We start from the raw sequence: 25919 nt of genomic DNA, 5'->3' as shown, positions 1-25919 counted from the left end.
TACAGTACAGTACAGTACAGTACAGTACAGTACAGTACAGTACAGTACAGTACAGTACAGTACAGTGCTGGAAGCGAGGGAGAGCACGAACAGAGAGCAGAAACAGTGTCATCCTGTGAAGAACACAGAGGAACAGAAATGGACCGGAAACGTTCTCACCTTGAAGTTGTGCACCTTCTCGTGTCAAAGACGTTGCTCACCTTGAAGTTGTGCACCTTCTCGTGTTTAAAGACGTTGCTCACCTTGAAGTTGTGCACCTTCTCGTGTTAAAGACGTTGCTCACCTTGAAGTTGTGCACCTTCTCGTGTCAAAGACGTTGCTCACCTTGAAGTTGTGCACCTTCTCGTGTCAAAGACGTGCTCACCTTGAAGTTGTGCACCTTCTCGTGTTAAAGACGTTGCTCACGTTGAAGTTGTGCACCTTCTCGTGTGAAAGACGTTGCTCACCTTGAAGTTGTGCACCTTCTCGTGTCAAAGACGTTGCTCACCTTGAAGTTGTGCACCTTCTCGTGTTAAAGACGTTGCTCACCTTAAAGTTGTGCACCTTCTCGTGTTAAAAGACGTTGCTCACCTTAAAGTTGTGCACCTTCTCGTGTCAAAGACGTTGCTCACCTCGAAGTTGTGCACCTTCTCGTGTTAAAAGACGTTGCTCACCTTGAAGTTGTGCACCTTCTCGTGTTAAAAGACGTTGCTCACCTTAAAGTTGTGCACCTTCTCGTATTAAAGACGTTGCTCACCTTGAAGTTGTGAACCTTCTCGTATTAAAAGACGTTGCTCACCTTGAAGTTGTGCACCTTCTCGTACTAAAGACGTTCTCACCTTGAAGTTGTGCACCTTCTCGTGTTAAAGACGTTGCTCACCTTGAAGTTGTGCACCTTCTCGTGTGAAAGACGTTGCTCACCTTGAAGTTGTGCACCTTCTCGTGTTAAAGACGTTCTCACCTTGAAGTTGTGCACCTTCTCGTATTAAAGACGTTGCTCACCTTGAAGTTGTGCACCTTCTCGTATTAAAGACGTTCTCACCTTGAAGTTGTGCACCTTCTCGTGTTAAAGACGTTGCTCACCTTGAAGTTGTGCACCTTCTCGTATTAAAGACGTTCTCACCTTGAAGTTGTGCACCTTCTCCTGTTAAAAGACGTTGCTCACCTTCTCGTATTAAAGACGTTCTCACCTTGAAGTTGTGCACCTTCTCGTGTTAAAGACGTTGCTCACCTTGAAGTTGTGCACCTTCTCGTATTTGGCGGCGAAGTCGCTCTCCCGCAGCGTGGCGCGTCTCACCAGCGACGTCAACTGCGAAAGGGCAAAGGACCTGATTGGTTGCCAGAAGGTGGACGCGGGGGAGGTGAGGGGTTTCGAGGGAGAGACCGCCGGGACCGGCCGGCGGTGGTGGTGGTGGTCCAGGGGTCTGGAGGACCCAGAACCAGGATTTTGGGGTCCGGCGGAGGCGGTGAGGGAGGGCTGGGGGGGACGCAGGGTACCCCCTATGTTGTTCAAAGCCCAGGCGGAGCTAAGCACCGCCTCCCTGTGCGCCTGCCCGACCAACCGCTGCTTCTCGCCCTTCCGGACGACCACGTGCGACTCTTGACTCGGCATCCCTGGGATGTGCAGCAGGCAGGCAGCCCAAATCAATCGATTAATGAAAATAATGAAAATATACTATAAAGTCAACCGAAGCCTTGGAGAACAGACTATAGGAGTTGGAATGGTAAAAAAAAAAAAAAAAATGTTTTTTTTACAAAAGCAGAAAGCAGCATAAGGAATACAAGGAAAGCACACGAGGATACGACCGATCAAAACAGACGTTCCAGTTTAAGCGCCGTGTCTGTGCGGGCCACAGAGGAGCTCCTCTCACAACAACGCACGTCACCGTACGAAGACCCAGCGACGCATTGGCTTACAGCTCAGCCAACCACGGCGACCCCGCGAGCGACTGCATGGGGGGGAGGGGGGGGGGGACACGACGACTCGGACCCCCAGCCCACGATGCAAAAACAACAAAAAAAACTAAACTAAAAAATAATGTATTAAATTATTAAATGGATCTCTGGCGCAGCAGACAATAATCTGCACAAAAACGTACTGGTAAAAAAAAAAGGAATTGGAAATTCTTTCAAAAAGACAGCTTGGTGCAGTGTAGTGTGTAGTAGTGTGCAGCGCATTGGAGGTGAGCCCTGCCGTCTCCCTGTGAGTGCTAGTGTGCACTAATCTGCTTCTCTCCCCCCTCTGAGCTCGCACACACTGGCTGGGCAGAGCCAATGAGGGACAGGGAGAGGGAGGGGGGAGGGGAGGGGGGAGGGAGAGGAGAGGGGGGGAGGGGAGAGGAGGAGGAGAGGGGGCTGGGCCAGCAGGGCAGTAATGGATTGATTTTACAGGTCACATTGAGAAGACAGTGGGAACAATAAGAAAGAACCAACCCATTCATGTTTATCACAGAGAGGCGCCCAATTGCGGAGGAAAGCAGGGAGAGGAGAGAGTTGAAAGGACTTAGAGAAATTAATCAATGAGTATAGTTGGGGCTATAGGCTAAAACTAAACCGAAAAGAAAAACAGTTTTTATTTAAGACAGACTAAATTGCTCATGAGGTGTTAATCGAATGATCAACAATGTTTTGATTCGATTAGTTCTCTTCTTATAAATTTAAAGAATCGACACCAAATAATTCTATTTTTTTTAGTTTTTGTCGTAATCGAAGCAAAAGTTTCAAATAAACGTTTTCAAAATCGCACAGCCTTTAGAATAAAGAGTTGAGTATCGTCATGTCATTGCAGGGTATTTAAGGATCCCATTTGGGGCGAATCAAGCTGTGTGCATTAGTGCATTAATTAGTGATGCATATGGGGGGAGGGGGGGGGCACGTGCCAATTTCTTCATTTGGACATTTTTCAGAAAACATTGTAAGCGAGGCATTATAACATATGGCAGCAGAGGATCATATTAATATGCTATTCTATATCTATTCTAACTGACAAAAAAAAAAAAAGCCAATTTTGTTTTATTATGCAAAGAAAATGTTTCCTAAATGTACGGCATTTTCTTTTTGCTGCAATAAATAAATACTGACAAAAAAAAGCCAATTTTGTTTTATTATGCAAAGAAAATGTTTCCTAAATGTACGGCATTTTCTTTTTGCTGCAATAAATAAATAAACTGTGTTGTTGTGTTGTTTTCAAGCTCCAGTGCATTCCCGGGAAACAAAAAGCAGCACTATTTTTGATATCCGTCCAGGTCTAAAAAAACACAGAGGAGGACATTACTTATTCAATGATAAATAGTGTAGCTCGTACAGCTGTGTTCTGAAATACTAAAAAGAAAAACGTCCAGACGGTAATACACTAATCAAAATGGCAGCTTTACTGTGTTTTCTCTGTATTGTGTATTGGGAGTCTGCAAACCCCTTCTCTCTCCCAGCTCATTATGCATACTGTATAATAATAACAGTCAATATGTATGGCTGGTCATGGATATTTAACCCATTCTGACCTGAGATCAGATTCATACAAGGTTTCCACTGGACACACACTGGTCTGATGAACCCATTCTGACCTGAGATCAGATTTTAAAAAATGTCAGTCGTTCTTCGATTTTTCAAAAATAGCAGACCTACAAGCTCGTAGCGCGCCACTCGGTGGCGCGCTATGAGCTTGTAGATCTGCTATTTTTCAATAGCTAAAGCATAACATGATACTAACACCAAAATGGGTTCCCGTTCAGAATGGGTTAATGACCAGGTTCAACAAAAAGAGCACCAAGCGCGCAGACAGCTTATGCTAATAAAAACAGACAAGACTGTGTCTGAGAAAGGCCGGGGACAGAAAAGACACAAAGTAAAACTAAATACAGCATTTGACAAAAAAACATTAAAATAGAATCAGCCCAATAGAGTCAAACGGAAAATACTTCTGCCTGGAATGTTTTTGGAACAGAATTTAGCACTATTGATTTGAACGGGCACAATGGCATCGCACAATACCCTGATGGTCTGAATCCTTTTCATTAATAATGTATGGTCTTTCTTTCCGGTGTCTCCCTCTCTCTCTCTCTCTCTCCTGCTACTGTAGGTGACTCGAGTTCAAGTGAAAAAAAAAAAAAACCTCTTAGTTCACTTTTTGTCAAATATTCCATCAATTTTGTTTAATGTTTTTCCTTTACTACTAAAAATCAGACTTGTAAATAACAAGCTACCGGGGGGAAACAACAGAGGAATGTAATTATTGTACAATGTTGAAAGATGGAATGGGGGGGGAAAAAAAAGTCTGCTGAATCTTTCATACCGCCGTGTCTCATTTCTCTACGTTATTCCAACTACATCATTTTTTACAAGCTTGTATAATACTGTATCGTGAATTTCTGCTACCTTTTGTGGGACTGCAGTATGACACAGCATTAATTTATGAACTGAAATATGGAGATGCAAGGTTTCTGCCTGCCAGCAACGATACATTTTCATGATAAATTATTTAAAAGGCATGAACTATAGTGACTACTGGCCATATGGTAGATCACTAATTGAAAATCAGTGTTAATTAGCATCAGGCTTGATTAGATGTCCTGATTTATCATGTCAGCACTTTCATTAGACATTTTTGACTTTAGCCAGCTCGGTGAATGTGTTTATCACCGGTGTCTGCAGAGACTTATCCAACCTCATGCTAGACAAAGCTATATCCGACATGGTGAACAAGCAAAGCTGTCTCCAGATTAATGCTTTCCATGGCATTTAGAGTTCATTATGAAGATACAACAAATACTAGTGTGACGTCACGCAAAATCACGGCAGTCAATGTCTGTGGCATAAACTAATAATAATAATACTAATCTTAGAACAAACAAAGACGGTGCTTATTCAAACACAGTTTACACACACACACACACACACACACACACACACACAGGAAAAAAAGGTTTCAAAGACGTCTTTGTTGTTGATCTGGTCCTGTGGTTTATCTGGGCTACAGTACATTTTTACAGTACATTTTTGAAGATGTTTCAAAAGAGAAGTACCGTTTACAGTGTGTAAAACGGTCTCAACTGTTAAGGTCATTACACACTGGCGAATTAGCGACGCGATGCGAATAAGCGATGTGAAAATGCGAAATATTGCATGTTGCAGTTCGCCTGCGAATCTCTGCAAAATACGACACCAGAGCGAACACATAAAGAGCGAAAACGGTCGCACTTTCGCCACTGATGTGGAAGCTTGCATGGACTTTAAATGCGAATTATTCGCACGAATATATCGCGTCGCCAATTCGCCAGTGTGTAATGACCTTTACCACCCCACGTTATAAAATACAACACAAAATAAATCATCTTTCAAATAATATGCTCCAAGGACACACTTATTACAGCTGACCAACATGACCGGAATGCTATTATTATGTCGTATTTAATTGTATACGCGTAAAACTGGAATGTGTATTTTTACCAATGTATTTAATCTGTAGAAAGTATTGTAATCATGTATTCATTATGTTTTCTTTTTTTTGTATGGCTTTTATATGGGACCCCATGGGAGATTAGCCGTCACCTCGGTGTCAGCTAATGGGGATCCGTTCAATAAACAGCTGTGTTTGATTTTAAACTGCATTATATGATCTGCTAATTGGACTGACTCCGTCAGTGCATGGTGTACTCCTAGGTAATCATCATGGACTGGAAAATGTATTGTAGATTCCTAAATGAGACACTGTACGCACCGATAAGCAAGCAGGAGGTAGCCTTATGAACCAAGGGTTGGAGACCATGTGTGCTACTAGGACACAGGACAGAGACAGTGGGGGCTGTAGCATGCCACTAGGACACAGGACAGAGACAGTGGGGGGCTGTAGCATGCCACTAGGACACAGGACAGAGACAGTGGGGGCTGTAGTGTAGCATGCCACTAGGACACAGGACAGAGACAGTGGGGGGCTGTAGCATGCCACTAGGACACAGGACAGAGACAGTGGGGGGCTGTAGCATGCCACTAGGACACAGGACAGAGACAGTGGGGGCTGTAGTGTAGCATGCCACTAGGACACAGGACAGAGACAGTGGGGCTGTAGTGTAGCATGCCACTAGGACACAGGACAGAGACAGTGGGGGCTGTAGCATGCCACTAGGACACAGGACAGAGACAGTGAGGGCTGTAGCATGCCACTAGGACACAGGACAGAGACAGTGGGGGGCTGTAGCATGCCACTAGGACACAGGACAGAGACAGTGGGGGGCTGTAGCATGCTACTAGGACACAGGACAGAGACAGTGGGGGGCTGTAGCATGCTACTAGGACACAGGACAGAGACAGTGGGGCTGTAGCATGCTACTAGGACACAGGACAGAGACAGTGGGGGCTGTAGTGTAGCATGCCACTAGGACACAGGACAGAGACAGTGGGGGCTGTAGTGTAGCATGCCACTAGGACACAGGACAGACAGTGAGGGCTGTAGCATGCCACTAGGACACAGGACAGAGACAGTGGGGGCTGTAGTGTAGCATGCCACTAGGACACAGGACAGAGACAGTGGGGGCTGTAGTGTAGCATGCCACTAGGACACAGGACAGAGACAGTGGGGGCTGTAGCATGCCACTAGGACACAGGACAGAGACAGTGGGGGCTGTAGTGTAGCATGCCACTAGGACACAGGACAGAGACAGTGGGGGCTGTAGCATGCCACTAGGACACAGGACAGAGACAGTGGGGGCTGTAGTGTAGCATGCCACTAGGACACAGGACAGAGACAGTGGGGGCTGTAGTGTAGCATGCCACTAGGACACAGGACAGAGACAGTGGGGGGCTGTAGCATGCCACTAGGACACAGGACAGAGAGAGTGGGGGGCTGTAGCATGCTACTAGGACACAGGACAGAGACAGTGGGGGGCTGTAGCATGCCACTAGGACACAGGCCGGGGTCTGAACAGCCTCAGTCGGGACGCCTGGAGGAGGGTGTCCGTCTACTGCAAGACCCAGAAACACCCGACGATTCCAGGTTGCAAACAGAACACTGATGAAGTGTCGAAGTTTGTGCATCAGTGGATGTTTTATTTCCAGGCATTCCACCTGGACATGAGGCTATAGCATGTCGCAACCCTTGATGCAGAGTCCTAATCAGGGAGGCATTGGGTAATGGGTACCATTGTTAAGGTCTTTGGTGGTAGGACCGCGGCCGAGGATTGAACCCCCCCCCCCCCCCCTCCCCCTCCGACGACCTCCCAATCTGAGGGCAGACACACTGAAACCCGATATGGGATGTTGTTACTCAAGTTGTTTTGGCTCACCGGGAACCATCAGGTGAGAACTGTTTTTAGCCACTGAATTAAGACTTATATGAGCTTGTATATCTGCCCTTTTTGGCTCTGTACTTGGACCCAGTCTACGCCAAAGCTCGCAGCACGAACATGCCGCAGTGCGGCATGTTCGTGCTGCGAGTTTGTAGATCTGCCATTTTGGGCCAACGTTCTGCCCAGTATATTATGGAGGGTGCCAGGATTTAGATGGGATTACATTTTCCATTTTAGTCTGATACGGGCATTGGCTCGGAAGTGACGTAAATAGGTCTTCAATGTAATGGTTCCCGGGGACCCCAGGGGTTGTCTTTTTATAGATGGGTCCCAGCAGGGACATTGTATGAGTCCTATACTTCAACGATGTTAAGAGTACAGTACCGAGTACAGTATTGCAACCCATGACCCCCTGGAGGGGGGGGGGGGGGACGGACACGATTGCGTCCTTTCTCAATTTACTGAGTCTAATAAATATGTCCCAAACTGCCCCCTAAGGTCTTCCACTGCTGGCCTGCTCGCTTTGCCCAAAAAAATGGCAACTAAAAAATACGGGGAAGCAGCTTTTTGCTTCTACGGGCCGTCGGCATGGAACAAGCTCCCACTGTACCTTCGACAGGCAGCCTCTGTAGACATTTTTAAAGCTCAGCTCAAGACCCACTTCTACAACATTGCTTTTAATTGATCTTTTATTTTTTATTTTTGTTATTCACTGTATTGCATTACTGCTTGTTTTTAATGTTGTTGCCTTGCTTTTCTTTTATCCTCCATTTTTCTGTAAAGCACTTTGAGCTGCATTTCATGTCATGAAAGGTGCTATACAAATAAAGTTTTATTATTATTATTATTATTAATAAGGATGCAGGATGATTTTATCTTCCCTCGGCCCAACACTTGCCTTAAATGGTTTGTGGACTTATAGTTTGGCTCATCTGACAAAGTGGGATATGGGTGGAGAGAGAGAGAGAATCGATAAGCAAAGCCACGGTATAATATGTGTCGGCGGTGTGAGTTTACGGCCCGGAAACCGGGAGCTCCTCTTGTTATGTGCTCAATGTCACAGAGAACGACCAACGTTCTGCTTGGTCTGCAGATCCTCTCCTCATTATGGAAACACACCCAGGCAAGCAGCAGTGTTGTCATGGACCACTGGTCAAGTGATGGAAGCATTCACTAAATCAATACATTCAGGCTAAAAATCATTCTATGTATAGAGAGAGACCGTTCATGCAAAGACTAAGAAGAGACGCATGGTGGTGCATGGTTGTGTAACCCGTCACTGTGTTGTGTGTGTGTGTGTGTTGTGTGTGTATTATTTGTAGTTTCTCTGCTATAATCCGCAGCCATCATATACTGTATATAGGGCGGAGGAGACGCTGCTACTTTAACCCGTTCTGACCTGAGATCAGATTCTAAAAATATCTTCTACACCCTGACAGTTGTGTGTGTGTGTGTGTGTGTGTGGACTGGAGGGGCGGCTTTGCAGCAGATATTCCACATCTTTTGCCTCCTTTACACCCCCCCGCCCCCCTGTACTGTACTGTACTGTACTGTACTGTACTGTACTGTACTGTGTAGGAAAAGCTATACACAATGTTAAGTGAGAAAGATGGGCGCGCACGACACACACACACACACACACACACACACAATATTACAGTTATAGAGGTTATCAGTAGGATGACCCCTAGTACTTCCTATCAGTACAGTAGGCTCTGTTAAACACTTAGGCCCTCATTTATCAACCGTGCGTAGACCAAAATATGGGTGCACGCCGAAATTGCCGACATTTTTGACATTTACCATTTCCGCCAACGCTTGAAATTGAACGTGACAACGTGCAAAATCCACGGTTGCTCCTCAGCTGGCGTACGCATTTTTTTTCTGTCTTACACAAGCGGAGCAGCCTTGTCTGAACTGCTGACACTGTCACAGGCATCAAAACATATGTTTTCACTCCTAAAATGTTAATATAAAACGGTATGTGTATGTAAAAAACAAAAGAGAGATTTCCAACTTTACAAGTAATTAAAATCGCGCAATTAAAAACAATATAACATGTTTACAATGTATTAGTTTGTGCTTAATCAAACACTTGTTATGCGAGCGCACTTGTGAGATGATTTTGGAGCGCATGCGGACGCGGTGATGCGGCATATGCGATTATGATATTATTATTTTTTTAAAGGCATGAATGGACTGCACACCTTTATTTCCAAGTGACAATGACAAGCATACAATACAGCTTGCCTATTTGTAGTAAGTACTAGCAGGCTATAGGCGTAAGGGGCTTAATCATTCACCATTTATAAGTGCTTAGACAGTTTTGACAGTTCAGATAAAAGCGAGATCATTTTCGGGGGTCGGGAGGACGGGACCGCGGCGTGCGTCGCCAACACATACCAGCACAAGCGGCAAGCCTTCATCCATATGTTTATGATTCGTTCATCAATGATCAAATCACTACATAAACGTTGATTGTGAGCTGCCTTGACGACATGATAGCCTATCTCTCATGCAGGCATGTCACCCACAGGACTTTAATATCACAGCAGTGCGCAGTATCACGCCTTCGCCGTGCACTGCGCACGAATGGGTAAAATTAATATAGGCCAGCCTACAAACTAATTCCATTCATGGCGATGCGATGTCGATGTGTCATGTATATGCGTGCATGCGTGGACATGACAGCAAAGCAAGCGAGGTGAGAGGAAAACAGACAGGGTAGGCCTACAACTTTATTTAATTCATGCAGGTGTTCGTTCTTTATTTAACAAGACACCAGTGGGCTTGCAAGTTGCGTGTGCTTCTGCGTGTGTGTGTGTGTGTGTGTGTGTGTGTGTGTGTGTGTGTGTGTGTGTGTGAGAGAGGTGCGTGAGGCGGGCAAGGCACGGGAGAAACCTTTTTTCCATGGTTTCCATGGTTCCCACAGGTCGTAAACATGTGTTCAGTCGCAAAAACGAGGGCGAGGCTTGATTTCATAGGGCGTGCCAGATAGATTTCAGCCGTCACATTTATTAACGTCAGAACGAAATTATGGAAGGATCAGCTGTTTGCGATCACTTTATAAATGCTGTGGCGACGTGGGTGTACTACGAAACCTGCACTCGAATCTGTGGCAGATTTTACACTCGATTGATAAATGAGGGCCTCAAACCCCATGTACTGAAAGATGGGACGACAGACACACACACACACACAGACAGAAAGTTGTCTCATAGTGGGGTTCCCGACTTGCGGGGGGGGGGTAGAACTGCCGAAGTTACGTAATTTCTTTACTGCAGAGCCCTTGGCTGGTGGCCAGATCCCAGATCCTCCCTGCAGGCACAGCCCTGCTCCTTATCACCGTGTGCTCTATAGCCCATTCTGACCTGAGATCAGATTCTAAAAATGTCTTCTATACGTCCTGACAGTTCTCTGAAAAGGCTATGTTTCTATGTCAGTCGTTCTTTTGGTTTAAAAAAAAGTAGCAGACCTAAGTGGCGCGCTATATGAGCTTGTAGATCTGCTATTTTTCAATAGCTAAAGCATAACATAATGCTATAACACCAAAATGGGGCTCCTGCCCAAAATGGGTTAGTACAAGCATTTCTCACATGGTCTTCCTCGTCCCCCGAGGTCGACACACGTTGTACAGCCACAAAGTTACACAGGCTGCATATCTAGAGCCACGATAGAGTTATATCTTCTAGACCCACGATAAAGTTACCTTATCATGTCCGTTCATCACACCTTGCTAACAACGTCACCAATTATAGGCTTAGGGCCGCAACTATCAAATACTTTTTCGATTGATAGAATAACTGAGAAGCACACACACACACGCACACACGCACCTGTTATTTTTGCCTCATTTTCATAACTGTATTTTTTTTCTGACCCGAGATCAGATTCTAAAAATGTCTTCTACATCCTGACAGTTTTCTGAAAAAGCTATGTTTCTGTCAGTCATTTAAAAAAAATAGCAGACCTACAAGCTTGTAGCGCGCCACTCGGTGGCGCGCTATGAGCTTGTAGATCTGCTATTTTTCAATAGCTAAAGCATAACATAACGCTAACACCAAAAGGGGTTCCCGGCCAGAAATAATTAATTGGGTTAAATAACTAATTAAATCGAATATATCAATTTAGTTTTGAAGCCCTATATAAAACTACTTTTGTTTCATCATGCCTTGTTTATATATAATGTTACTGCGGGCGGGAAAGCATGCTGTTCCAGTTTGAAAATGAAGCTCTGCTCATGAGAAAGTTCCAAATTCCCTGCAGTTGTCATTAATGGCCCAGCAGGTGTCGCTATTTCTACTCCTGCTGGCTGCAGAATGATTACCACGCCATTGATTTACAACAGAGATTAGACCGCATTTTATTGCCTTAAAAAAAAAAAGGGTAAGACCACTTTTCTAGAGTCCTCCGTTATGATCAAACTAGTCCAGCCTATGAATTATTTCACTCCGTCGTGCACTTTAATAGCAAATTAAGAAATAAAAATAGGGTCTCATTGACTTCCGTTGTAACGGGGGAAACAGCTCTCAAAGTCACTCTTTCAGCAGATAAACGAACGCAACAAAAGCTGATTCTGACAATACCGTATATCCCATCAGGCCCTTTGGCATAAGAATGTTATTGTTTGGCATAACATTGTTATGGTTTGGCATAACATTGTTATGGTTATGCCAAAGTCCATTTTTGTTGTAATTTTGTCTTCAACTTTAATACATCTTCTACTGTACATCATATACAGTTTCTGCAGGAACTGCTTTTCTAGTTTAAAGTAAATTATGGTTTTAATTAATTTCAGAAATTGATGTTAAAGTAGGTAAAGTAGGGTATGCTTTATAGAGCTTCTACTGAGTAAAGAACTCTCGCTGCCCTTCCAGCCAATAGCATTCGTTTTGGTTCATTTGCATTTCTTTGGCCAGGATAGAATGCCTAGAGTTCATGTGGTTAATTATATAACAGGTCGTTTCGATGGAAGCAATCCGATTGCCTGAAGTAGCCATCTAGCCGTGATTCAAACGAGCATGATAGTAGAACACCTAATCAAAACATAAAAATCAGCTGCACTGTTCTAAAATAGCTGCACTGTTCTAAAATATCTTAGTTATAATGAAATTGAATTGTTTATGTTTAAGGGTAACTGTTGTATAATCGCAAAATTACACTCGTGGGCCGTGCTTTACAGTCATTAAAAAAATTAAAATGCACTTCTGCGCTGCTTACAGAACTCTCATACCGGCTCGTTCCTACAGCAACGCAGGCGTGCATAATGACAGTAAAGCACAGCCTCTTGTGTAATACTAATATTGCTTAAGGATAATACATACTTACATAATTTAAAACCAACTGATATGTATAACTATTGTGTTTTTTTCTCCAAATCACCAACGAGACTGTATTAGCTACAGCTGGGAACATACCGATAAGATTCACAACGTAGAAGTAATGAATGAAGAGTTTGACTCTGAACATACAACCAGCACAGACACGGCCGAGGGGGACTCCAGATCTACAGACAACCAGCAACAGACACGGCCAAGGGGACTCCAGATCTACAGACAACCAGCAACATACACGGCCGAGGGGACTCCAGATCTACAGACAACCAGCACAGACACTGCCGAGGAGGACTCCGGATCTACAGACAACCGGCACAGACACGGCCGAGCGGACTCCAGATCTCCAGAGAAAACGGGTCAAGGCCTTGTTCTCGGATGGCACATTTACAACTAGCGTTTTTTTTTAACCCACGAGGCCCCGTAATTAAGCTCTGCAGTGACGCTCCGACAATGCTTGGGATTCAGATCCCAGTCCACACGAGACAAGTTGCTCAACACCTGAAGCCTATTGGCCTCGTTTGCCGAAAACATGCAACACTTTATACTCAAAACGCGCCTTACTGCACACCCATGACTGGCTTACTGTAGGCACCACCAATGCATGCGTTAATTAATTAATGAAGCATACACAAAGCAAGATGGACAAATTCAACATCAGTGGTGGGGAAATTATGTCCAGTGTGCACCGACCATGGATAACACAAATTAACCATGGGTCCGTCAATCTCAACCTTATTTAATTTACAGGACAAGCATGATATGCATTAGACTCTGATTAGAGGCCACAGGCCCCCCCCCTATGGTACAATGTATTTATCTCTAGGACCCTAAGGGCCTGGCTTGGAGATGGGACCCTTTATACATACTCCAGTTTTAGGTGATAGGTTATCACCGTTTTAGGTGATAGCTTATCACCTAAAACGGTGATAAGAGTTGAGGCCATCATACTACGCGGTGACGTCCTTAAGGATTGACCCCGCCTCCCTGTGGTCTAGACCAATCAGTGAACGGGGGTGATATAGCTCCAGAGTGAAAAGACTTGTCCGATAGTAAAAAAACAGAGAGATGGGGGTCTGTGTCCGCGGTGATATAGCTGATCATCACCGCAGCTGACGTTAATGGTGTAGTTTTCCAAACCCTTTAAAAACTACACCGCGGTGATAAGCTATATCACCAAAAACTGTATGTATGAGCCTTTACTAGACAAGAGGAGCGAGTGATAAAAACAAATTCACATAGAAACGCTGCGATTCAAGGCCGGAACCCCAGGCTAAATTTAGCCGGGGACTCCCTGGATCACCACTCAAGGACAGCACGGTGAGAACAACCCCACTGCCTTTAGGCAATAATATCACACCATGGTTAAGAACAGGGAAATGCAGGTGTGTGTCGTTGAGCGGGCGCTCGTCCTTACCCTCTCCTCTGCGCCGTCGCTGCAGTCCTTTATGATGGCGGGCCCGTCGATGGCGTCGGCCGCGAGTCCGTGAGGCACGTGCTTCTTCAGGGTGGGCTCCTGGTTGAGGGTGGTGTAGCCCACGTGCTCGTAGATGGGGTTGATGGTCATTTTGGCGATGTACTCGGCAGCCTGGACAGGGAGCACACACACACACGTCCAAAACAAGGTTAGGATATATTAATTAAAGGTAGAGTAAGTGATTTCACTTAATTCAAATATCACTTATTTTTTTGTTTTGTTGTGATAATCCTCTCTACTATAGAGTGTGCTGACCATATAAGGAGTTCCTCACTGTCCCCAGTTAACCCCTGGGGGTCAAAAAACCTTAGGTTTCGTTTTTGACTCTCTATCCTGATAGACTAACAGCCAAAAACGAAACCTAAGGTTTTTTGAGTGAAATCACTTACTCTACCTTTAACTTAGCGATTTCTTTATTTTTGAGTGGTGCGACCACTCCCAAGGAACATGCAATGTCCGTGTTCACCTAATGTGTTGGTTCACCTATGTATGTGTTCATGAGCAACCAGTATGACTTGACTACCAGGAGGGGCGCTGTTGTGCCAGAAAGACTGAGAGAGAGAGAGAGAGAGAGATAGTATTAGTGCTGCAATGTTGCCTGCTAATGAGAGAGAGAGAGGAGATGGGGGGGGGAGAGGGGAGTTGCACCACTCGGTTCACACAGGTGTGATGGATTAGTCCCGTACCTTGGTCTCGATGTACAGCGTGATGAGTCCATCGGTGACCAGGTCGTGGATGGACTCGAACCTCTTCTCTCCCACAAAGTGCTTCCCGTCGTGGTAGAGGCGGAAGTTTCTGGTTTGGTTACCGAAGCTAGAGGTGGAGAAGAAGAAGAGAGGATTGGCCGTGTAAAGTATACGTCGTTTGTTTAAGACTGTACAACAGTATGATATTTCTTTCATTGCGAATGCAGTGAGCACTTACTATGAGACCTAGCAGATCATGTCTGTGTGTGTGTCTGTCTGTCTGTCCGTGTGTCTGTCCCGCTATCCAAATATGGAGTGTGTTGCATCAGCAATCACTCAGCTCCATATATGGGCACAAAAGGGGCCAGGTCCACTCAGCTCCATATATGGGCACAAAAGGGGCCAGTGATTTGTTTGTTGTGGACCTGGCCCCTTTTGTGCCCATATATGGAGCTGAGCGTTCGCTTCCCGCGTCTTACTCGTAGAAGCAAACTACACTATTTATATAATTAAGATTTGTGATTTTTTTAATTAACATAATCATTTGGGGATTTTGGTGTCATGATAACTGCTCCGACTACTGTACAAGAGCACTGTACTGTCATCACCGTCTTTCCAAACAATGCCACTTTTCATTTTTAGTTACAGCCAGCTGACGTGTGGTTCACGTGTGGTTTAACCCATTTTGGACTGAGGTCGATAAAAAAAGAGGCTTCTAAATCAAAAAAGAAATTCATAAAAACCCTCTGTTTCTGTGTCAGTGGTGCTTAACCTTTTTCATGTCAAGGACCCCAGGAATTATCTCTATTGGGCCACGAACCCCCCCCCCCTATTTAAAATAGCACAAACTATGAACTATACAGAACCACTCTGAACCAGTGTTGCCAACTTAGCGGATTTGTCGTCATATTTAGCTTCTTTCCAGACCCCCCTAGCGACTGAATTAGTGAAAAGCTTCTGGCGAGAAATCTAGCTTTTTTCCCCTGGTGAATTGGGGACAAATCGTGTTGACAGGCGCCAGATATGCGCCAGAGATAAAATATTTTTTTTTTTTCTCAGCCTCAAATCCGCTAAATTGGCAAAACTAAAAGTGGTCGGCGCGTCTGGTCTGGCTCACAGGTCACAGCAGGCTCAGTGGCTTCCTCGGCTCGGTTATGTGCACACTGCACAGACTGTCTACCAGTGCTTCCTCCTTTCTTGCTCTGCCTAGGCGAGTGCGCTCCGGTGCGGTATTTCCGAACGCGCCCCTCGAGCTCGACAGAGCAAGAAAGGAGGAAGCACTGGCAGCTCAGTTTAGTCTGCTAGTAAAAATAAAATACACACTCGGATGCATAAAGTATTAACCTTCTAATTCCTGTATGGATCGGAACAAAATAGCGTTCTAAACATTAGTTGAATTGAGGTATGGTTTTTTTATATTACAATGAGTTTAAACGATGTGTTATCAAATGAAGAGATGATACAAACTAAGTGCACATAAATGACAAATGTTTTTCTGGGCTGGCTACATATTTTCGTTGCTAGGGGCGCCTAAAAGTCGCTAGGGACGCAAAAAAGTCGCTAGGGGCGGCGCGCGCTACGCGCGCGCATATCCCACCCCTGGCGACTTTTAGCTACTTTTCGAGGAGCCACTAGCTACTTCCGTCACTGGAGAGTTGGCAACACTGCTCTGAACTGGCCCTAATTATTCCTGGCTCCATAGCGGATTACTAATAAAACCACCTGGAGAAAAAAAAAGATAGAAAATGTATTAACCCAAAATCCAACCTTTCCTTTTCTGCCAACCCAGAGTGGGCCATGAGTTTGTGGATAGATATTTATGGAAAAGCAATTATGGGACAGTGTGTGTGTGTGTGTGTGTGTGTGTGTGTGTGTGTGTGGGGGGGAGGGGAGAGAGGGAGTGTGAAAGAGAGTGAGAGTGAAAGAGAGAGAAGGAGAGGACGCCAAAATGGGAGCAGTTGGAAACTTTATCAAGGCTTCTGTTCTTACTGACGACTGACACAATACAACCAGGGTGCCAGCGGTCCGGGCACCGCATACACCGCAGGGCCAGGGTGTAGGTGATGCGTGCATGGTGGTGGTGTGTGGCTGTGTGTGACGGTGCATACATGGTGGTGGTGTGTGTGTGACGGTGCGTACCGGAGGGCCAGGGTGTAGGTGATGCGTGCATGGTGGTGGTGTGTGGCTGTGTGTGACGGTGCATACATGGTGGTGGTGTGTGTGTGACGGTGCGTACCGGAGGGCCAGGGTGTAGGTGATGCGTGCATGGTGGTGGTGTGTGGCTGTGTGTGACGGTGCATACATGGTGGTGGTGTGTGTGTGACGGTGCGTACCGGAGGGCCAGGGTGTAGGTGCCCGGCTGTCTCTGACTCTCCCTGATCAGGTAGCTGCCCTCGGCCTGGCTGAGCAGCTGGTCGGCCTCCTCCCGGGAGATCATCCCATGGTACCTGGACCAAAGAAAAGCGTACTCAAATGTTTTAGTATCAATACTGCATAACATAGAAATACTTTGAAGTACAAGCAAAAGTCTGGAATTCAAAATTTACTTGAGGAAAAAGTAACAAAAGTATTGGCGCCAAGGCAAAAGGACTCATATTTATGCAGAATGTCCCATTTAGAAAATTCAAATGTCTAAAAAGATTTTGAAAATAGCCGATCTACAAGCTATTTTCAAATAGTCCAAATGCATGTAGGGCTGAAGTGGTTAATGTATGTTTAGTAATAATAATAATCAAAATCTTCAAAGTAACTTAAGTTTTCAATAAATTGTAGTGGCGTAAAAAGAGCAATATTTGCCTCTGAAATGTAGTGGAGTAGAAGTAAAAGTACTGAAAATTTGAAATAGTCCAGTTAAGTAAAAGTATCTCAAAATTGTACTAAAGTACAGTACTTAAGTAAATGTACTTAGTTACTTTCCACCACTGGCAAAAAAACCCACACCTTGTTTAATTTACGCAGCAACAAACACACAGATATAAGCATTCCATGTCTCCTAGTTTTAGTCCCGTTTATTCTGACTATTTTAATTATAAATCGACGTATTTCAATTTTATTCTTAGCCACGCTGGCGAGGAAGCTTGAAGCACGTGTGTACGCGTGACTGCATGTGACACTGAAACACCTTGAAGCTTGTCAACTTTTGTCTTGAAATGCTAAATTAGTGTTATTAATAAAAAGGATGACTTACTCGCGTCCATAGTATTTGGGTCGGTTGTCCACCTAGGGAAATAAAATAAAAACGGCACGTGAGACTAGAATGAAGGCCACCGAATCTCCCCAAACCTTTTATAAATACTATGACTTGACTTCTTTTGACTTTCGTTGTGATCTTCTGTGATCATTCACAGCCAGTTTCAAGTGAGACCAGAAATCCATTCTCAAGACATGTTGTACAGTAGTCTGTAGCGCGCGCACACACACACACACACACACACACACACACACACACACACACACACACACACACTAGCTAGTAGGCAGGGTGAGAAGTATGCAGCTATTTGCCTATATGCTCTGAAGTACACGTCTTGAATGAATGACGCTGTGCAAATTTTGACTTTTTGACTCAGTCTGACCGAGATCAAAATGTGAAGAAATGCCGAGGCTAGCCAAAATGATCCATGCTCTAGTGGACTGTCCATATCCGGAGGGGGAAAACGCCACAAACAAACAAACATTGGGGATTAGACTTTTTGTCAATTATAAAATCACATTCCTGGAGGGAACCGAGTGCGTGTAGAATGTTGGATTATAAACCCACTCGATATTATGCTGCTCTAAACAAAACTGCTGCCTGGCCAATACATCAGCTAAGCCCTGACAAAGTGAAGTGAATATTAATTTGTTTGCAGTGTGTGCGTGTGCGTGCGTGCGTGCGTGCGTGCGCGCGCGCGTGCGTGCGTGCGGAGAGGCTCCAAGGGGTAAATGAAAGCTTGCAAGTGAAAATGTGGATATAGAAACAATTAACTCTGTTTAGCTTTCCACACTGCTGCTCTGTGTTCAGGTTGGCCTTGGATGAAAAGTCTGAGAAAAAAAAAAAAAGAGTTGAAAAGGCAAAACATCAAGAGCACAACATGTAGACAGGGGATCACTGTCTACACGTGTAGAAAATTACCTAACTTTGTATTTGTAAATTAATACATTCAAATACAAATTTGTAATTTTTTGGAGCGATAGCATGAGGGCTAACATAGGCTTTGATCCCATGAATGAACACACACACACACACACACACGCTCTTTGCGATTTGTACATGCTCCCTGGTGTGCCTTGGGAAACTACGTTTCCAAACCACAGCTGTGTAGACAAACTTAAACAATAACCACATTTACACCAGACACCGACAAATAACACTTTAACCCTGGCATCTGGCAGATTCTGGGCATGTCATAAAATATCCCCCCCCCCCCCCCCCCCCCCCGAGTTGGCTGATCCGAGCGCGCCGCGCGGGAGGGTTTTTGAGTGGTGCAACCACTCCTACAACCAGCAATGTCCGTGTACCTGTGTGTGTAGTCGCAATGTCCGTGTACCTGTGTGTGTAGTCGCAATGTCCGTGTACCTGTGTGTGTAGTCGCAATGTCCGTGTACCTGTGTGTAGTCTTGAGCACGAGTGGTGTGCGCATGCGTGAAATTGGAACGATACAGAGAAGAAATTGGAACGATACAGAGAAGAAATTGGAACGATACAGAGAACAAATTGGACCACTCGGTTCACACAGGTGTGATTTTGGGGGTGCAGCCATATCTTTGGTTGCTTTGAAGGCCAGCATGATAGCGTCAGAGTTTTGTACTCTGTGCGGGACTGCGGGTAGCAGGAGGGAACCCTTGGAGGGAGCAGAGAAAGGGGGGAGACATTGGAGGGAGCGGAGAAAGGGGGGAGACATGCGAGAACTCTGGCGGGTTGAAGTCCAAGCGAGCTGCGGTATTCTGGATCAATTGGAGAGGCTTAAGTGTGCATCCCGGTACTAGGCCAGTAAGGAGAGAGTAGTTTTGATATGACTGATGTCTGGATAAGGAGCTGGACTGGCTCCTGATATAGAAACGATGACAGCAGTGTTCCTCAATTGAACACAGCAGAAGTGCCATAAGGACAAAGTACGGCTATGTGCCTCTTCAGCCAGTCTTCCAGTTAATGATCACCGATTTAAAGTGGGTCAAATGGACATCCAGTCCAGCTGTGCCACACACACACACACACACACACACACACAGTCTGGACAGAGGTGCCTATCGCAGAACACACAGTGACACACAAACACAGTCCCAGTGTACTTACTCCCACTCGGATTGGCTCAAACTTGGCACACCACGCCGTCCTTTACATTGGGCACACTGGTAAGATTCCAGTTGAGGTGGCATTGTGCCCCACATGTCATTGGCTGGGATTGTGTTTTAAAACAGCCACAAAAATAGCACTGTGTAAATAATAGTGTAACATCTTTACATTTATTTTATTGCATTTCCTGAATTAATTGGGCTCTTGCTTGGCTATCTCATTACATGGCTATACCCGTGTCATTATAGCTATACTTTCAGGGAAATATTCGTAAGGAGTCAGGAATCAAAATGGGGGTTTTTCACATTTTGTTTCACATTTTGGCTTTTTTGCTGTTGTCAGTTTGCCAGTTTGAACTGGCCAAGAGAAGAGGCAAATAAATGTTAAATACAGGACAATAATAACGAGAGAAATATCTTTAAAAAACAATACCTACAGTAGGAAGCTCAAGGAGAAACGGAATCTAACAAAGTGACCAATAAAACATCTAATATAAAAACTAAGAGCAACAACATTTGCTACTAAACTAATGTGAAACCAAGAGCAAACATTTGCATTTGCTCCCGTCAAAGCAGGGGCAATTTCTGGGAAGTGTGCCCATGTTAATCCTTTTATAAATTAACTAGAGGCATTACAAAAGCCAATTTGAGTCTGGTGTGTAGGTTTAAAAAAAAAATGCAAGGCTTTTTTCCTCCAGCATTAGATTTGGTTGGGGGTATATGACAGTGCAGCCAGGCATTTCATCTGAGATTGAGAGGATTTTGGACTAGTTCAAATTTTGAACAAATGTACACTTGAGATAAGCTAAAAAATAATGTGTATACTATAGTAGTTCATTTTCTTCTCTGCATATCATGTTCCTTCTACATCAGGTTTGAGACTAGTTCGTAGCCTTTGTTCTTTGTTGCCGGTGTCCAATGCTCTTCTCAATCCCATCTTTCCTGTGTTCACACAGGAAAACACTTAACTACTCATACTACTCAACTACTCATAACTACAAACAACTACCGGTATTAATTAATGAACCGGTAATGTTATTTGAACCAAGGTGGAAAGGCACGTCCTTGCTGTGTAAGACATAAAAGGACAGCCGGCCTTCTTCCCTGGGTCTCTGAGGACATGGGATTTGTGTGGACAACAGAAAAACCAGCGCAGCGCAGCTAAAAAGCACAGAGTCGACAAATACACGCACAGCTCACATACACAAGGGCTATATGTGCTCAATAATGTTGGATAATTAATACAGCCCAGTATTCCTTTTCGATACAACCCACCCACAAACTTTTCGGAAAACATTCCAGCCTTATCATACTTCTTTCTTTGTTTACTGGACACGTTCTTCTGATGTAAACAACACTGTTGTACTTTTTTGTACTACAAAGAAAGGTTAGGGGCATCTAGTCTACCAGAGCAGCTGTCGTTGAGCATATCCAACTAATAATGCACCAAGTGTCTGTGTGTGTACGTCTGTAATCAACGTAACTCGAGAACCGTTCGCCCCACCGACTTCAAAATGCGACACACACGTTGCACGCGTGTGCATGCGTTTGGTCCGACGATGCATTGGTCCGATGGACAACCTACCTCAAACCCTCACCCTAACCCTAACCTCCCCCGGGGCAGCACACCTAAACCTAACCCCAACCCTCTCCCGACCCCCAGCGCACCTCGGACCAATGCGCGTCGGATCATTGCATGCCTCCCGTTGCACACCACCACAGGGAGAGCAGTTCCCAGCCTTGAGTCGGCGGGATACACCGTTGTCCAGAACCAGCACAAAAGCCTCTGCCCGTGCTCTAGTCTGGACAGGGTCCAAATCAGCCAATTGATCACACCTGATCAGTGATCACCCCTAGATCTCCATATATGGAGCTGGCCTGTTCTGACATCACAATGACGTTCTGACATATAGACTCCATATTTGGGCATGCTTGACAAATAACTCCATTATAGGCATGAAAGGGACACAGACATAACTGGGCGGGGCATGCATTTCCAACTTGCATCGTTCCAAGTAGGGCAGTGCCCAACGGGCACCGCTCTAGTACGACATAATTTCCCCCAAATCGTGACAAAGCTTTGCATACATATTTGTGTCTGGCTGCCCCCATTGCAATACCAGACCGATAAATCACACCGATTTCCCAAAATAACCAACAATAGGCTTTGAATAGGCTACCTAATTAAACAATGGCTGGCCCTCTGTCAAAGTGTCTAGCAGGACCAATCGGTTCACCAGTTCACCAGCTGCGACTGATGTCGCATTCAGACCTGTACTTTCTTTTGGCGAACTAGAATGCGTTTGCACCAGAATTCGAATGAGTCTTCACACCAGCCAAACGAAGCGCACTTTCCAACAATATGCAGCGGGATGGGTTTAATCGCAGTATAACATCCTGGTGTATGAGGCCAGTGTATGACAAGACTTCTTGTGGTGCTAATTTGAAGATTGAACATCTGATTATTTATGTAGTCTGCACATTGTGGGTAATGTAAATGTGTGCACAGCTCTCACCTCACAGAGACAGGTAAGTCTGCGAGGGTGTGGCGCCTCCTGCTGGAGCTGATACACTATGGCAAGAGACACAGAAAATAGTATTAGAATTTTTGTTTTTTTTACTTTGTTTACAGTATATTTTGTATAAATGCACACATTTTGACACAAACGGATTACTTTTTATGCATTATGAATAATTCACCCAGATGGTTTACCGTTAGTAAAAAACGTTAGAAAAACTGAATGGAGTGTAAACAACTGTGAACGGTTGGAAAATTCCAGAAATAAATCCTTTTAATACTTACAGTAGGACTTCCATACTGGAGGCCTGTACTCGTCATGATCTAAAAACAAAGACAGAAACGTGACAGTCAATTTTTATCTAACTTCATCCAACTTCAACCAGCCAAAATGCTCACGTCTCCCCCCACCCCCTTCTCCGCTCCCTCCATTGGCTCCCGGTTTCTGCCCGAACCGGGTACAAAACTCTGGTGCTGGTCCAAAAGGAAGCACCCCCGTCCCCCATATCTTCAAAGTCTGAGCGGACCATACAACTTTTAGATTTTATGTAGACATAGCACTCTATAGTGTATACTTATAGTTGGATTGTACAGATACTGTAATGTCAGATGGATGTTAGGTTCTTGGCTTACTACAATGTGTTGTTCCTGCTTACTGTAAGTGGCTCTGGATTAAGAGCGTCTGCTAAATGCCAAAATCTGTAATGGTTATTACAAGTTCTGCCATATAAACACCAATAAAGCTTGTTTTGGCTAATTTATCAGGAAGACAGGAACCTCATTTCCTTGGCTACAGTGACCGCAGGCCCAGAGGGTCAAATAGGGGACACCAGTTTGCCTGACCATAAGTCAGTGTGTGTGTGTTTTTTTTTCTTTTTCTTTTCAGAAACGTAGGGCAGGAATCGACTGCAAATTAATGTAGGTGAACAGAGAATAGAAGAAAATACATAAAGGAAACACGTTTGTTCTGCATTTATCTTTTGTTAAATCTTTCTTCCTCTTAGCTCCAGCTCATTGTTTTATTGCCGGCAGGTATTTGATTACACAATTCATACAATGAAGCTTAAGGCTTTTTTTTTTTTTTTTTTTACCTTTTTGGGGCGGGAACCCCTTTTGGTGTTTAGCTTTTGAAAAATAGCAGATCTACAAGCTCATAGCGCACGAGCCTGTAGGTCTGCTATTTTATTTTTTTTATCGTGGAAATGTGGAACAAATCTTTGAATGTATATTATTTCAGAGCAAACGTTTTTCTTATTTCGACGTCGGGCCTAAATGGGTTAAGGCTTTTCTTTTTTAAAACCAACAAAGCTTTCATACAGACTAGCTTTTCGTTTTACCCCATCCCCCGCAAACAAAACAAAAAATTAACTGATTATGGTTACAAATGAAGAGTATTGAGAATGCAAGTGGTAAACTTTTACAGCAAGCATCTCACAAATAAATACATTCTCTTCTTGGCTCAAACTAACCACCCACTTCCTATCTTGGTGCGTGTGTGTGTATGTGTGTGTGTGTGTGTGTGTGTGTGTGTGTGAGAGAGACACACTACGAGCCTTATCTACTCAACACTCGCTTTCCTTGTTTCCTGTCTTCAAAATAAGCACCAAACACAACAACACTGCCCAGGAAAGTGATTCTGGCTCTTTCCGTCTTTCAGGAGGGCATTACTCACGGCATCTAGACACCTGATCCTTCCCCTTTTTTGTCTTTGTATGAGCCACAAAATGTTACATCAATCTGCAGATTGCCTTACTAATCAACAAGCACTCGCATCTCATATGACCTGCCGCAACACCTCCACAATGGTAGGGTGGAGATGGGGCGTGTGTGTGTGTCCATTTAGTTACGATGACATCATGTTTTATCCTGTTAAGCGCTGTGTGTGTGTGTGTGTGTGTGTGTGTGACTGTGTGTGTCTGGCTGATTGAATGTGCGATTAATTGAAGTGCAGCCAGAATCGTTCAGGAAGCCTTACGTCACCTCCGACAAGCTACGTGCATTTAATAATAATCAAAAGGCGCATTGCCAATTTTCCAAATGTTCCCGGCAGGATTGATGTGATCATCTCTTTAATGCAAAAGAGAGAGACCACAAATGGACTGCATGAGGAGTGTGTCGGATAATTTCAAATAGTGAACACAACATGGTTGTCTACTAAAAGACACACGCACGCACACACACACACACACACACAGTACACACACTAGGGTGACCAGATGTCCCCCTTTGCGTGGGACAGTCCCTCATTGCCAGGACTTTTCAGGTGTTCCACAAATTGAGACCATTTCCCACATTGTGAGACTATAGTGTTTAATAATACAATTATAGGCATTATGGTCGAATATGACATCAACGCATTTGAGTAATAAGTTGCTAACGCCGCCCCGTCCCCCCCAGTTCCACACAAATGCTTATGTCCCTCAAAATTAACAGTTTGGATTTGATTCTGCAGGTCATCCTAAAAAGGGCATCAGCAGCTACTGAACAACAACATGGTATAAGTGCTTGTCTATGAAGTCTATGTAATAGTGGCTCTGCAGTGCAGGGCATGGCCAAATTGTGTCTCTTCTTTATAGACGGAGCTTGAAACAGAACCTGTATTCTCAGTTGAGATTCTGGTTGGTTTACATTACTAGTTGGTCAGTAGTCAGGCTGCATTCAGGTGTTAATGGCAATACCAAAATAAGTCGTAAATCCATGAGCCAGAGTTCCAAATTTGGGCTCCTAATCTGAGCATTATATGAAAATATGCCAGATATAAGAGGCAACCTTCTCATTTAATTTTGTTTACAAGTTGCTACCCCGCCCCCCGTCCAGTCTCACACAAGTGATACTTCTGTCCCTCAAATGAACACTTTGGATCTAGTCACCCTAACAAACACACACACACACACACACACACACACACACCCGGCCCATAGACTAAACACATGCCTATATAGCCCGGCAAATAAACTGGTTTAATGTCCTACATTATATCCCAAAATTCAGCCTGTCAGAAATTAAAATGCACATGATAATAGACTCAAGTCTAGACTATAGTAAAGTAAGCATGGTTGCCTGGTAACTAAGCAGTAATTTATCCACTCCACAGAGTGTTATGTTCTCTTCTTACCAAACACATTTAGAGCCATCTTGCCTCCCGATCTGTGCTGCTAAATGGTTTGTTGAATGATGGTGCGACAGTGCAGTCAGTCAGACAGATGCCACAGTGATCCCAGCGCAGCAAACGTGGCTTCTGTACTACTTGTACAGCTCAGATCCTACACACAACAAGAAGAAGACAAGAAAATACAATTCAAATGAAAACACAACGGCAGTCAGTTAACGACCCGATCATAAGAGAACAACTCGTTCAACAACAACCCCCCC

General features: G+C 44.5%; 1 protein-coding gene across 1 annotated transcript in view; it reads right to left on the bottom strand.

The window, feature by feature from the left end:
- The window catches only part of LOC308311923 (N-chimaerin-like), a 168915-nt gene that overhangs the window by 14760 nt on the left and 128236 nt on the right, over nucleotides 1–25919 (bottom strand). The window contains exons 2-9 of the mRNA XM_080758725.1: nucleotides 25663–25810; nucleotides 22833–22871; nucleotides 22546–22601; nucleotides 17943–17974; nucleotides 17089–17202; nucleotides 14756–14882; nucleotides 14010–14180; nucleotides 1211–1288 (exon numbers count right to left, since the gene is read on the bottom strand). Of these exons, the coding sequence (XP_080614851.1) occupies nucleotides 1211–1288; nucleotides 14010–14180; nucleotides 14756–14882; nucleotides 17089–17202; nucleotides 17943–17974; nucleotides 22546–22601; nucleotides 22833–22871; nucleotides 25663–25681 (636 nt within the window). The 5' untranslated portion in view covers nucleotides 25682–25810. The remainder of the gene's footprint in view (nucleotides 1–1210; nucleotides 1289–14009; nucleotides 14181–14755; nucleotides 14883–17088; nucleotides 17203–17942; nucleotides 17975–22545; nucleotides 22602–22832; nucleotides 22872–25662; nucleotides 25811–25919) is intronic.

This window comes from Protomyctophum bolini, assembly GCF_963924005.1.
Source record: "Protomyctophum bolini genome assembly, chromosome: 24".
Classification (NCBI taxonomy): domain Eukaryota; kingdom Metazoa; phylum Chordata; class Actinopteri; order Myctophiformes; family Myctophidae; genus Protomyctophum; species Protomyctophum bolini.
This window is presented reverse-complemented; position numbering and strand designations above follow the sequence as displayed.